Source organism: Cucumis sativus, chromosome 5 (genome assembly GCF_000004075.3).
Source record: "Cucumis sativus cultivar 9930 chromosome 5, Cucumber_9930_V3, whole genome shotgun sequence".
In the NCBI taxonomy this organism is placed as follows: domain Eukaryota; kingdom Viridiplantae; phylum Streptophyta; class Magnoliopsida; order Cucurbitales; family Cucurbitaceae; genus Cucumis; species Cucumis sativus.
Genome location: NC_026659.2, coordinates 31,016,731 through 31,031,356, shown reverse-complemented (window position 1 = coordinate 31,031,356; position 14,626 = coordinate 31,016,731). Strand labels below are relative to the sequence as shown.

The window sequence follows — 14,626 nt, the reverse complement described above, 5'->3', positions numbered from 1 at the left end:
CAATAACTTCCAAACTCCAAAGTGCTGCAATTTGAGGCCAATTAAGAAGAACCTGCTGCCTTTAACCTATATGTGTATCTAACTCACTTTTTGCCCCCATTTCTCTTAAATATTTATATCTTCTTTTGTTAGTTCTTGAAAAAAAAAAAAAAAACTTTCCACTTCAATTCATTTTTTCTTTCAATTTAAATCTAACCCTAAAACGAGCATACTTCAGTTGACATACAATCAAAAGGTATATGTTCAAATTTTTCACAGCTCTCTTGTACTTATAAAAACGAATAATAATTAAAAAAAAAACAAGCTTATGCCTCTATTTAATATTGCTCAAAATATAACATTACAATCAAGCTTCATATTCTCCCATTTCTCTCTTTCTTTTCACAGTGGCAAAAATAGAAAGAGAGACCAAAAGGAAAAACAAAAACGAAGATCATACAAAACAAAACGAGTGAAAAATATGACCAAATCTCCCTCTCGTCTCAAAAAGAACAAAAACAAAAAACCTATAAACTAGAGGATTTATTAAGGAAAAGTACTTGTTGAGTCCGTTATGCATCACACCCATCTTTTTCAGCTATCCAATCATTTTTTTCCCTTTTAGTATATGATTGGAACGAGCTACACAAAAAGATGAGTATAACTCATGATGGATCCATGTACTACTTTGTTAATTCAAAGGCTCCAAACAAACTTGAACACCGTATTTGGGTTTTATAGTGAGGACGACAACAGGTGCATGTCGATAACTATCAGAGATCGTGAAACTAAACTTGGAGATAAGCATAGCCAGAATGATCTTAGTTTCCATAAGAGCGAAAGATTGTCCGACGCAATTACGAGGGCCAGAAGCAAAAGGGATGAAACCACCCGAAGTAAAAGGTTTTGAATTTGCGAATCTTTCGGGATTGAACTCATTTGCATCTTTGCCCCATAATTCTTCACTGTGATGAATGGCTAAAACAGGAATCCATATTGATAATCCTTTTGGAATCTCCAAATCTCCAAGTTTTATATCTTCAAATGCCATTCTTGGAAGAATACTTGCTGGTGGGTATAGTCTTAGTGACTCATTTATCACCATACTCAACTGTAAATAAGAAAACCAAGTAATTGTAACATACAAAGAAACATCTCGAGACTGCCTAACTCAAAGAACATTCAACCAAAAAGAAACAAGTTTGTAATAATTATAATATAATTAGGACAAATTAACAATTAAATATATGCATAAATATTTTATTGAATTGGAATAAAAACTATATAATTAATTAAATAATTAACCTCATTTAAATCCATAAAAATGGAAAGAGATTGACCATGTGTTTTATGAATATTAATGTCATTTCATGGCCAATTAAAGTGGCCACAACAATCATTAGTTTTAGGTAAGTGGAATTTTTGGGATTTTAATTAAAAAAAAATTGCTATAAAATTTGTGAAAAATCAGTTGAAGAAAAAGACATTTATAAGTGGTGTGCCATGAAGTAAGCCATATTAGAATGGACTAAGGTCCCACCCACAACCTCTTTTCTTTTTTTCTTTTTTCTTTTTTCTTCCATAAGTTAATTACTTACACTTTAGTACTTATTTTTATTTTTAGATTTTCAAATTTACTTATAAACATCATTTTTTTTAAATTATAGATTTTTTAAAATAAGCTAAGGTTAAAAAGCTTCAACAAAAGTGTTTTTCAAATAATTTTTTTTATTTTTTAAAATTTAATTATAAATTCAATTCTTGTATTTAAAAAAATTAAAAAAAAGGAGAAAATAAGTTTAAATAAAGAAAGTTAGAAGTTATTTTTTAAATGGAATTGAAGAATTAGGTGCAATATATATAGTTTCTCTTGATTAATCTCACAAAAAAGAATATAACTCGAGATTGTGTGAAGTTTCTTTTTCTTTTCAAATTATAATTTTTTCAAAAAAGATCTTCTATCTAAGTTGAAAAGATGGTTTCTGTATCTTTTTGAAACTGGGTTTTATCATAACTTAGTGGATTTATCTCAACTCTTTTTAGGATATTGAATTTTCATCTCCAATTAAAAAATCTTTTGGCGTGGTATCATATACTAATATAAAATACTAACAACAAGAGATAAAAAAAAAAACAACTATAAAATTGAAATCTCGACTTTTTTTCTTACCAGAGAAAGTTTGGAAAGATGATGAAACGAAGGGGTTTCCGAACCACAAACGGCCATAACTTCGGCTCGAACTTTATTTTGCCAAGTAGGGTTAGTGGCTAATAACATGACAGTCCAAGTGAGTAAAAGAGCAGTGGTTTCATGGCCAGCAAAGAAGAAGGTTTTGCATTCATCCATTATAATTTGCAAATTCAAACTCAAACCATTGTTTCCATCCAATTTTTTCTTTTGCATTTCATTTAATAACATTCCTAATAAATCATTTCCATATGAACTGCTTCTCCCAATTTCCACACAATCCCTTCTGCTTTGTATTATTTCCATTAATAATTCCTCCACTTTCCCTTTCAATGCCTTTATCTCTCTGTTGTATTTACTTGGAAAAAACCTGCCAAAACATATATAATTAAACACTACCCATTATCAAAATTATGACTCTAAATTAAAATTACCACATTAAAATGTTTGAATTTAAAACTATCTTTTTAAAGCAGTGATTAAAACATGTCATGTTCACACAAAATCTCACTATTTCCTTAATTTGAATTATACTTGAACACATTATCAACTACACAACTTTTTTTGTAGTGCAATCCACTTAGAACTACACTCTTTGATAAAAGCTTTAGAATCATTTTCAATTAAAAAAGTTTACTATATATGACAATTTATCACTTTATTTTATCCCTAACAACCGGTGATAATACACTATCTCATAATCTCACTGACAAATTTTATTATATTTGAAATTATTTTAAAATATTAATATGCACATAATTAAATTACAGTATCTTAAAACAAGTGCTAACTTAAAACACAATTTGATAACTCTTGAAAAAAACTATCTTGAGCCCTAATAGAGTTGGTACTTAGAAAAAGATAAGAAGACGAAAATGCCCTTGAAGCCTCACATTGCAAAAATAATTTTCTAAATAATATTAGTTCTAAGCCATATTTTATAATGAAAAAGAAAATAGAGAGAGAGAAGAGAAATATATTAAAAGATTTCCTTTTCTTAGAAAAAGAAAAAAAAAAAAAAGGAACTATTACCGGCTACCGGGAAGACAGAGGTGGCGGCTGGCCTGAGCACAAAGATGCTGTAAAACAGTAAGCAAATGAAAGATTTGTTTTCCCTTTTCAAAACTACTTTCAAACTCCGTTCGCGAAATTATATCAGCAGTAAGTCTCGTCATATACTCCCCGATTTCAAATTCTGATCTCCCCGATTTTACCTCCTTCTCTAATGATTCAAGCATCTCTTTTGTACACTCCACCATGTACCCTGCGTAACTCTTCAAAACCAAAAACGAACAAAGTTCAAACCCAGTTTTTTTTTATAAAAAAATGATGCATATAAATCATAACCACACTTCAACGAACCTTAAGTCGATCCCCGACGAAAGCTGGTGCAACGATATGTCGTTGATGGAACCAGTTTTGACCGTTTGCCATTAAAAGACCTCGTCCTATAAAATGCTTAGAGCCTTGTTGTTGTAGCCATGATTTCCCTGAAACCGCGCTGTATTTTGATAAAAGCTCTTTTATCAAATCGGTTTCGGTTAAACACATTCTTGGCTCAATCCCATTCCAAAATATAAATCTCTTCCCTGCAAATGAATGTAACCATCACAATGTAATTTAGTTTCAGTACTGCTGATGAAGTGTTTAGTGATGTTTATACCGACGTGTGTGTTAATGATGAACGTACCGAATTGGGAGGACCAGGCGAGGAAATGAGGGAGGAGACGGGGGACGAGGTCGTGAGAGATGGAGGGCATGTCGGAGGAGGTAGACTTGGAGAGGAGGGAAGCGACGTCGAGGATGTTACCGAGGAGAGGACGGGGTTTGGGGCCATGAACACCTTGCTTGGCCATCTTTTGCTTGATGCGTCGAGGAGTAAACAAGTAGCAAGAAAGGGTGTCGTATAGTAAAGAGAAGATGAAAAAGGACGTGGTTAGGAGGGCTAGAGTTGTGAGGAGTGGCAAGAGCATGATAGGCATTAATATTGGGTAGAAAGAAGAAAAGGAAAAGGTTGAGAAGTTGGGAAAAGGGAGAGAATTGGAGAAAGAAAGGGAGAAAGACATGCACATATAAATTGTGAGCACATCGTCTCTTATGTGAACTTTGCTACATGGGCCCTACTTCCTCCCTCCAACACTTTTCTTTTTCTTTCAAATATTTTTTTTATTTTCTATTATATTATTTAATATCTCTATTTTGACCTTAAATTTTGGAAAATATTCTTAAAGTAAAAGGTAATTTTGTGGTTCAAATACCTCATTCTCGATTATACTTTTAAAAATTAGAGTTTCTAATTAAATGAGAGTTTGCAAAAAAAAAAAAAAAACAGCAAAATAATTTACGATAATATGGCTTATATCAATATATTTTCTAAATTACAAAAGTAGCAAATTTAAAAGTCGATAATCCTCTAATAGCCTTTTGATAGTCTTCGATATATCTAATTACTTATCATATTTTTTGCAACATGCAAAAACAAATGTAATCTAGGCTGCTTTTTTTAAAAAAAAATTGTTATAAAATGCAATTTTCCTTCTAAATTGTTAATTATTAATAATAGAGGCATTTTTTAAAATAGCAAAATAAATTAAAATATTTAGATGATATAACAAAATATCATTGATAGAAAGATATCACTAGTTATCAAATATTTGTTATAGATAGAATATGAAATTTTGCTATAGCTGGTAAATATGTTAAATTTACTATTTTTTACAATTTTTCTTTATTAGTTATGTTCTCCAAAATTTGTTGTTTTGAATTTTTTTTTTAATTCGATGAGATTTGGTGGAATTGTAAGTTTTTAACTTTGTTTTGGTTATATTCTATTCGAAAATTTGTGTGAAAATTAAATAAATAGGAGAAAAACTACGGTATTGGTTTAATTTTTAAAAGTTTGATTATATTATCGACACAAAATACAAAGTGTAGAAGTATTATGTACAATTTAACTTTCTTACTTATTAAAAAAACTAAATTAAAAAAAGATCAAATACATAATTTAAATTTAATATAATAGTATTAATAACAACTGTAAATATATTTAAAAAATAAATAAAATTAGGGCAAAATGATATTTGAAAATAATAATAAACTTCGAAATCAAAGTCACATATTGTTAAAATAATGATAATAAACAAACAAACAAATTAAATTAAATTAGTAAAGTCTAGAATATTTGAATTTAAAAATGGAGTAATACAAAATAGTTTGAACAAAAAAAAGTGTAAAAATTGGTAGAAAAAGAAAACGTTGGTCACAAGAACGTTAGATTTGATATCTCTATAAGGGTTTGACCCAATAGTTTCCATTTGAAGAAAATCAAATTCAACAAATTTTCTTGTGACCAAACACAATAATTTAATATAATTGCAATTCCCACATTATTAATATATCTCTTCATTATTTTATTTTTTTTAATAACTTTCTTTTAGTTCATTAAATCAATCATTCACTATCATTTTCGTGAAAAATGTTCCAATTTTCCACCATTTTCTTAATTAAAAAAATTGACATTTTCATATTTACAAAATAGAGTAAACTTTCAAATTTGTTACTAATCTAACATGATTTTAATAGAGAATTAGTTATTTTATTATATTTTATAAATATTTTAAATAGATTTTAGAAAATTATAAAAATAGTAAATTTGACAAAATACTTCTATATTTTAATTTATTTTATTATTTTAAAAAATGTACCTTTTTCATTTTCAATAATTTTCCTTTCACGATGTAAAATTTGTTGTAAACATTGAACCACCCAATCCGTTTAGTAGTAATTTGATCTTTTAAATTTAATCATATAATTAACGTTACTTTTTATATCTTGATTTATTTATATAGTTTTAACAGTATGTTTTAAAATTAATAAAATTATGTTTCCAAAAATCAAAGGAAGGTTTTTAAATTAAAAAAATTATATAGTATTTTGACAATTTATTTCTCTTTTAAAAAAATTATATAGAAAGTATTAAAATCATGAATACCAAATAGTTATCGAACACGATCTATTTAATTTGACCTAATTATTAGGGTTGGGTAAATGATTTTGTAGAAAAAGTGATTGCATTTCTTTCTTCTTTTGTCCTTTAAAATAATACTAGAAAAATGATCCTAAATGTTTTTATTCATAAAAATGTCAAATTAATTTAGGGGAGAAAATCCATAAAATAAATTTTCAATTTGTATGTCTAATGGGAATTTTCAATCCACTTTTAATTCTAAAAAATATTGAACAAGTTGAAAGATCAATTGAATATATTAGTATATAAATTCAATATTTTTAGAAATACATACCTATATTAAATATAAATTTGAAATTTGAAATTTTTTCTATTTAATTATTATATACTTTTCAAAACTAAATTTACAATGTAATTAAACATCAAATCAAATGTTAAGGGAAGAAAATCAATAAAATGAATTAAGAGGTCAAATGTTCGATATATGATGACCATCTACTTATGAATTAATTTTTTTTAAAAAGTTCTTAACATCTAAATGCTGTAAAGTTATGAAAATTGTTCCGTGAAAATAGTCAAATTACAGATAAGCTAAACCATAATATAAAAAAGGTATTTTAAGTGGAATTAGAAAAGAGAATGTTGCCGTCCATTTTATACTATTTATGAAAGACCAAAAAAACTCTTTAAATATTTTAATATCGAACTTTTCACTTATTTTAAAATATTTATTTATATTATAAATATTAGATAAATAGATTTCCATCATCGATCAAGCTTAGTTTCCACATATACATGTGTCACTCTCCGTCTCATCTAATTCCTACGCCATGTAGTTCTTAGTGGCCATGTATTTCACCTTTTGTTGACCAAATTGTCGACATTTGGTGGGTTTTAGAGAAAGGATAAACATCGATAAACTTTCTAAATAAATGAGAGTGAGATTTGAAGAGAATATTCTAATTTTTTTATTTTTTTATTGTTTATTTATTTATTTCAATATTATATATTATTTATTTTAATATTATATTTTTTCGATTTTTGTGCTGCGTTGTGCCTAACTGTTTTTAAGTGTTTTTTTTTGGTATCTCATGTTTGTCTTGCAGGCCAAAGGATCCTCGAAGAAGGCTTCGAGGTTTCTTTTGGGGTTAAATAACATGTTTTTAGAAAAAATAAATAATTAATAACAAATACTCATTTCGTCTGGTCGAGTAGATATGTCTTAACCAATTGGCGTATACTCACGTTAACAAGTACTATCTGATTCTCTATTTAATTAAGTTGATAATCTATTGCATAGACTCCAACTAGACGATATCGATATACCATTATATATATATACTTATAAGTATTCATGTAAAATTAATTAAAACCTTAACCTTTTGTAATTTACATCAACATTTTAAATCTTAATTCAAAACATGATTTAACAAGGAAGAAATTATTTAAAATTATTTTGATATTAAAAGGGATGAAAAATGAAATTAAGAAAAGTAAACAAGAGAATTGACTCAAATTGTAATTTCCACTTATTATTAACTTTGAATATTGAATTTCCCTTTTCAGATTGGCTAATAATGCCTTCTTTCAATATTCCATTTTTGTTTAATTTGAAGAATTAAAGAAATAGGTTGAAGTCATTAATTATTTTATCATAGTCCACAAGAGGAAACAAAAAAATATTGACTATTAGTATAATATAAATGCCTAAGCCTACAATCAAGAATTTAAGACACATAAAAACTCTTAGTTTATTATATGTCACCCATTAGATAATATTTTTATTCATGCTACTTGATACAATCAAACTCAAACTAATGAAAAAGAATTTCTAAATACGATGAAATTCAAATTTAATTTTGAAATGTTTGTTTGATAGACCATATTATCATGTTTACTTTGGAACGAGATAGATCATATTGTCGGTAGAAACTTATCAACAATTAGAGTCTATTACTGATAGATATTGTTATACTTAACATTGTTTATAAAGGTCTCATATATTCTTAATTCTTATCGATAACTTCGTTAACCAAAAAGATGTATTTTACTACGTAAAGATACAATCAAAATTTATAAGAGGAAAATTACATAAGGTAAAACTAAATGAAAAGGGGAAGAACATACTTTGATGAAGAAAAAAAAATTATTTTAATTTTGATTTATTGTTACTGTTTAAGTCTATTTTCAAATATAGAAAAATGAACCAAACTATAACAAAATATTACAGTCTATCATAATAAACAAAAAATTTGTATCTATATGTATAATGATAGTAGTTTATCTTGACCTATTACAGAAACAATGTGATATTTTATTATATTTCTAAATATTTTAGAAGTTTTGTCGTTTAAAATAATTTTTTTATTATTATATTTAAAAGAGGAAAAAAGGGAAAAAACTTCAAAGACATTTTTGGCCATTACTCACCTAGAAGGAGGACTTCATAGAGAAGCAAAGGTTTAAACAATTATGATATTTTGACCAAGTTTCTTAAAATCTGCATGACAAAAAGGGCTTTTGTTACTAATATTTTAGAGACTAAACTCTACTAAAAAAAAATTAATACAAAATCAATTTTTTAAAACCATAAAAAAAATAAAATAAAAAAATTATCACTTGACCAATAGAAGTGTAGGATTAAAATAATTTCACACATGTCAAAGTATTTGTATGACTATCAACTTTTGATCAAATTTTCATGTTGATTATTATGAAACTAAAAGGTTTCAAACTTATTATTATTGACCACAACAAAAAATGAGTACGAACTCAAGCAGTTACCTTAGAAAAATTAATTATTTTTTAAAAAATTCATCTTATAAGATTTTCTTTGGTAATTTAGTAATTTACCATTTTTAAATTTGACTTACCAAATACTTTACAAGATGAACTGTTATTTTCATTTGCACAATCAACTAAAACCAAGTAAGACCCATGGTTATTTTCTAGAGAACATAAGTTTATATGAAAAGCTAGAAAGTAAATAATAATAATAAAATTTTTAAACATGTGATATAAAAACGTGCAATAATTTAGACATTGTTTGATAACTACGTTGTTTTTATTTTCTATTTCTGAAAATTATGTTTATTTATTTACTTTTTTTTTGTTGTTAGATATCTCTTTTTAGATTGTCCCAAATACAACAAAGCACTTAAAAACTACTCTTTGTTTAGTTTCCAAATTTTTGACTTCGTTTATAAATTCGCTTATAAATCATAGGTAATAGAACTATAGAAGTCAGTGTTCAAAAGTTATCAATCGGTCTTGAAAACACATCAACACATTTATGTTTTGTTTTCAATTGAAATTACCATGCCTGCATTAAAACTAAATACATTAAACAATCAGTTCGTTCAAACTTAGAATCACTTTTTAATCTGAAGTCACTTCAATTCCATTTTCAATCATAAAGAGCTAATTTTTTTAACTGACTCTAAAAAGAAAGAGTAACTAAATTCTCAAGGTTCCAATGTTGTCACGTCCTGTTTTACAAAATTTAGCCAACCCATAAAGTCAAAAACCACCCTATTTATAAATATATATAGGATGGAAATTAATAAAGATATTGGGAGTTAAAAAAAAAAAAAAAACCTAATATTTAACCTACAAGCATGATGACAATACAAATCTATTGTAAACCTGAAAAATGGATCTTCTACAACAATGCTTCTATGTTGGTAATCATAAACTTTCGTTCCTCTGTTCGTTGTCAATGCTCGAAGTTTTAACCACGGTATCGGTTTCATTACCTTCTTTGTATACTTTGACATGATCTTTTTCTGCTTCATCGTCAAGTATTTCACGATCTGAAGTTACAGGCTTGGTTTTGTTTTCTGGGCTTTCGTCCAATGGTGTATGATCCTCCTCGGAGCTGACTATAGCAGAAGCTTCTACACTTTCAGCTAGTTGAAGTTGAGATACTTCTTGTTCAGTCACTTCACTTGGTTCTTTTTCCTGATTGAGAACGATATCAACATTTCCACTTTCTTGATCACTGACTCCTTGCATTCCGTTCTTGTCGCTAAGTTGATCTCCGTCTGAAGATCTCTGACTCATTGATGCCGATAGCTCTTCACTGGTTTCTTCATGTTCAGTATTCTCAATCTTCAATTCATGAATTGGAAGGGGAGCGACGTCTTCCATGCTAACACTAGGACTACTACCTTCAAGAAATTTGGAGTCCTCAGTTTCATGAGATTCTGTGACGTTGTCGGTAATTACTTCTCGTGTGGAAACAGAAAAAGACTGGAAAGTATCCCAGTCATCCTCGTCTTCATCCTCATCCTCATCCTCGTCTTCTTCGCTGACAATAGCAGGATTGTTCTCAATGCTGCTCTCAGCCGTGTGTGAAGGGAAATCTTTCTCTCTATTCACCTTTATCACTGGTGCTTTTATCTCCAGTATTGGTGTTGAGAGACTCTTCTGAGTTGGATGTTGATCTTGTGTGACAGAAGCACGAATAACCCCCTAAAATCAGGCAATCATTACTTTGTTAGCCAAATTAGTATTGCTACAAAAAAATACCAACCGGGTGAAATCTGTTTCTCATTAAATATCTAAATATGGTGAAACGTTTGTTCCAATACTTTTAAGTGCATAGATCAAGTTCAAATCTTTAGAAGCTTAGGAAAGTATGCAACTTATTCATAAATGAAATTTGTGGATACCATAATTGAGGAAGCAGAATAATCCAACTGATAATTAGACTGCCCTTTCAGAAAAGGCTAACATTGCATCTTTTGATAGTCTTTTGCATAGTTAAGGAATTGACAAATAAAGAAAACAAAAAATGTAAAGCAATAGAGAATCAAGAGATTTACGTGGTTCATTAATAGTGTGTTAAGTCCACAAACATGGAGATATCGGTTTATTATTAGGGAGAAAAATTCAAATTATAGACCAGCAGTACCTCTAAAGTTAGAATGTTCATATAATGCACTTCTCTAAACCTCCACACTTGACCGTTCGTAGAACAAAATAACAAATTTGAGGCATTTCAATAAATAACGTTGTCCCATTCTTTTAGTATATGAATGTCAAGCACAACTTGGCGCATGTTGACTAATTGGACCAGACAATCTGTTTCCTTACTATATTTGGCTGCAAAATCCTAGGTTGGTAGCCACTATGGTTCAAATCCACACTCTAAGCTCTAAGCTCTTTATTATCTTTCATGGCCCTTATTTGACCACCAACCATACCTTTTCTTTTTCTCATAATTACAGTGTAAATGCGTCCATACAAAGAATGTGTGCGAAAAAAACCTCAAGACATTACCTGCAGTTGTTGCCGATGCATCACTGGCATTGAAAGTATGACATCCTTGAAAATACCAGCAGAGGCAGGCATCTGAGCAAGATGAGAAACAAGCTTTATCGCTGTACTCTTCAATTCTTCAAGTTCCTGTCATTTAAGTAAATTTAATAAATCAAAGAAAGAATCTTTAAGCTCGATCATCAGACTTGGTTGACATAGTTTCCTTACCCTAGGATTAGAACCTGAAGATGCAGAGAAAACCATGACGACCGCTTCTAAAAGCAGATTCATGAACATTTTCTGGCATTCACCAACACTGGACACTGTTTGTAGAAGCACTAAGAATCTCAAGCACTCAACCGCAATCGCTATTGACTCTTTAGTTATTGGTTTCTGCTACGTATGAAAATGAAAGAGCTCACATCAATGAGTGTGGGATCTAGTCAATTATGAAAGATAAACCGATGCTAGAAAAGACACATACTATAATAAATTTTAATGCAAAATACACTGTAGTTTTGAACAAATACTCTGATTTGAATTATAAACTACCAAGTTTAAACATTGAACTTTCACCCTAACTAATGAAAACCAGAAAATGACAAATTTCAATTTCCGTTACACACGTCAAGTGATAATGAACACAAAAATAAAAGTTAGTAGTAACACTGTGAAATGAAAAATACGCATCAGTTATGTACTATTGGCTTTTTAAACTCCAAATAATATTTCTAGTGCAACTAGAAATGCTGAAGATTTAGGGGAAGTACAGAACGTTAATCTCAACCGTAAACCCTTAAAATTAATGAACTTAATCTTAAGGCTTACTTTTCTTTTCTTTTCTTTTTTTAAATGGAAGCAAGCCTCTTTTTTAAAGATAATAATTGAGACTTAAGCTTAGAGTACAAGAGTATTAAACTAAGAGAAAAGAACTAGGGGAGTACAGTCAAAGGCTCAAACAAAATTTATACTTGGGCAAACAAAAGATGGAAAAACCATCGAAGATAAAGACAAAACGTAAAGACTAAAAGCCAAGCCAAAACATAAAATCCCTCGCACAAGGAACCCATTTGAATCTAAAACATTCTTGTCCAAGTCTTCAAAATGACAAAAGAAAGAGAGATGCCAAGGAGATCCAACCGGATGCTTCGAATCTGTCCTGCAAAAATAATCCAACACCCAGAGAAAGCTCGAAGAAGTATTTAACGGCTGAAGAAGCAAACTAGAGTAAGACCCCAATCGGCAACTATTGAATTTAGATGATCTGGAATTACACAAGACTGGACAAGAATGAGTAGCAGAGGGCAAATATTTGGAATTTTAATCTTCCTCGTATTGAAACAGGGCATTAGGGCTCAAAATGTTTCCGCTTCCCAAAAATCGGTTATCTTGTCAAAATGCTTCACTTCCTCACTAATGCTGAAAGGAGAGTCGAAAGAAGACTTGTCCTTCTTTCTAGAGGGAAAGAGAGGGGTTTTGCTCAAAGAGCCCTTTAGGAATTAACCTTCAAGTTGGGCAAGAAGTCCTCGGAGTACTTAAACTGTGTAGGGTGTGAGAATTGTGAGAATCTGACTTTGTAGAGCGAACTGGAGCTTGAACTTGGGTGCAACTGACTTCCAATAAATCTGGATTAACCTCTAGAAATAGCTTGGATCTGCTTGAATGAACTGAGGATTGAGAATGGGTGTGATTTGCCTCTAGCAATTCAGGTCCTTGTTCTTCAACTATCTGGGCTTCTAAGGACTGTTTGGCTAAAATCTTTTTTGAATTTTTCTTTCAAATGAAATACTTTGGAAAGGGCTTGAAGCAGTGAGGGAAGATCTTAGAACGATTTTTCCTTTTCGATTTTGCTATGTACGAAGAGGAGGAGAAGGAAATCGAAGAAGAGGAGTTGAAAGGAATGTATAATTTATTAATTTTAAGGCTTACTTGACACTATAATTTTGGAATTGTAATTCTTGGAATGGAAACTTAAATTTGAGTTCATAGACATCATTAGAAATATACACACACACACATAAATAGGTGTGTGTGTGAAATAAAGTACCTTCAGCACCATATCAATCGTCGCCAAAACATCTCCAATGAGCTCCCCAACAAAAAACAGAAGGAAAGCTTTTTCTTCGTTATTTGTGTATTTTTGGGTCATTCCTTTTAGTACTTGCAATCCAATTGCCTGAACCTGAGGAACACAAGCTTCCATCATATAGTTTTCTTCCAGTGTTACTTTGTCAACTGTTACAAAAATTCACTTTCGATAATATTGACCTGCGAATTTGAATCGTGAAGTACGTTTCTGATGCATTCAGTTCCATATTTGAAAACAGAAAAAGATGCTTTCTCAATCTCGACATCTGCTTCAAGGCACCCAGCAAGATAAACAAGCTTTCCAAGTGAAATAGTTTGCTCGAGAGAAAAGGCAAGCTTTACTTGCAGTAGTCTCTGGAGCTTAGAGCTTCTGTTCTTAACCAAATGAATGCCCTCAACACAATTGTTGCATAAATCCACAACCAAATTCATACAAGTTCCAAGAAGTATTTTCGAACGAAGACTATCCTCACCAAGCTTGGTTCTATCTGCAACACGAATATTTTTACATTTAAATAAACTATTTCATTAGAATTCTCGAATTGACGTTAAGAGCCTTTATATGGTAAAATCTAAAAACAAAGTTTAATTCATCAAACACAAATAAAAACACTAGGAACAAGAGGACAACAGGTGCATAATTGTCAATTCAATCAGGTATTTGCTGAAAAATTCTCAGTAAATGCAGAAGATAATAACTTAATATGATATTAGAAAAGATAAGAATAAGTAAAGGAAGTTAAAAAAATACTTTTGGGATACTTTCATTATATACTAATACCGACTTTGGGATGCAGGTTAAAAGAAATATTTACAATTATAATTTTCTAATATCTAAACCATTGTGGTGATTCTCTCTCACTTCAAAGGGATAGGCTTCCTTTACGTATTCTTGTCTTTTTTTATATTATATAACCTTGGATAAATCTTTACATTCACCTAGGTAAAATATTTATGGCTTTAGTATTATTCATTCCATTGAAAATTTTAAATAGTGCTTTTTATTGATTAAACTTAAAAGTACATTCTACCGATCTTTAAAATTTTAACCACAATATAATTTCTTACCAATTACTTTTTGTCAACCCTAAGCAGTTGAAACGCCAAAGACAATAGACAGACAAACGCACATGTCAGGTCGT

At 29.8% G+C, this 14,626-nt stretch overlaps 2 protein-coding genes across 2 annotated transcripts in view; both read right to left on the bottom strand.

Moving 5' to 3' along the window:
* Positions 1–288: 288 nt before the first annotated feature.
* On the bottom strand, positions 289–4,222 carry LOC101215037 (cytokinin hydroxylase). The gene is made up of 5 exons (XM_011657734.2): positions 3,858–4,222; positions 3,530–3,756; positions 3,200–3,441; positions 2,150–2,537; positions 289–1,090 (listed from the first exon to the last, which is right to left on the bottom strand). The coding sequence occupies exons 1-5, from the start codon at positions 4,147–4,149 to the stop codon at positions 671–673; spliced, it is 1,569 nt and encodes a 522-aa protein (XP_011656036.1). The 5' UTR covers positions 4,150–4,222; the 3' UTR covers positions 289–670.
* Positions 4,223–9,488: 5,266 nt separating this feature from the next.
* Positions 9,489–14,626, bottom strand: part of LOC101220359 (protein SWEETIE) — a 49,272-nt gene continuing 44,134 nt past the window's right edge. The window contains exons 44-48 of the mRNA XM_011657732.2: positions 13,665–13,972; positions 13,444–13,578; positions 11,625–11,789; positions 11,418–11,543; positions 9,489–10,607 (exon numbers count right to left, since the gene is read on the bottom strand). Of these exons, the coding sequence (XP_011656034.1) occupies positions 9,822–10,607; positions 11,418–11,543; positions 11,625–11,789; positions 13,444–13,578; positions 13,665–13,972 (1,520 nt within the window). The 3' untranslated portion in view covers positions 9,489–9,821. The remainder of the gene's footprint in view (positions 10,608–11,417; positions 11,544–11,624; positions 11,790–13,443; positions 13,579–13,664; positions 13,973–14,626) is intronic.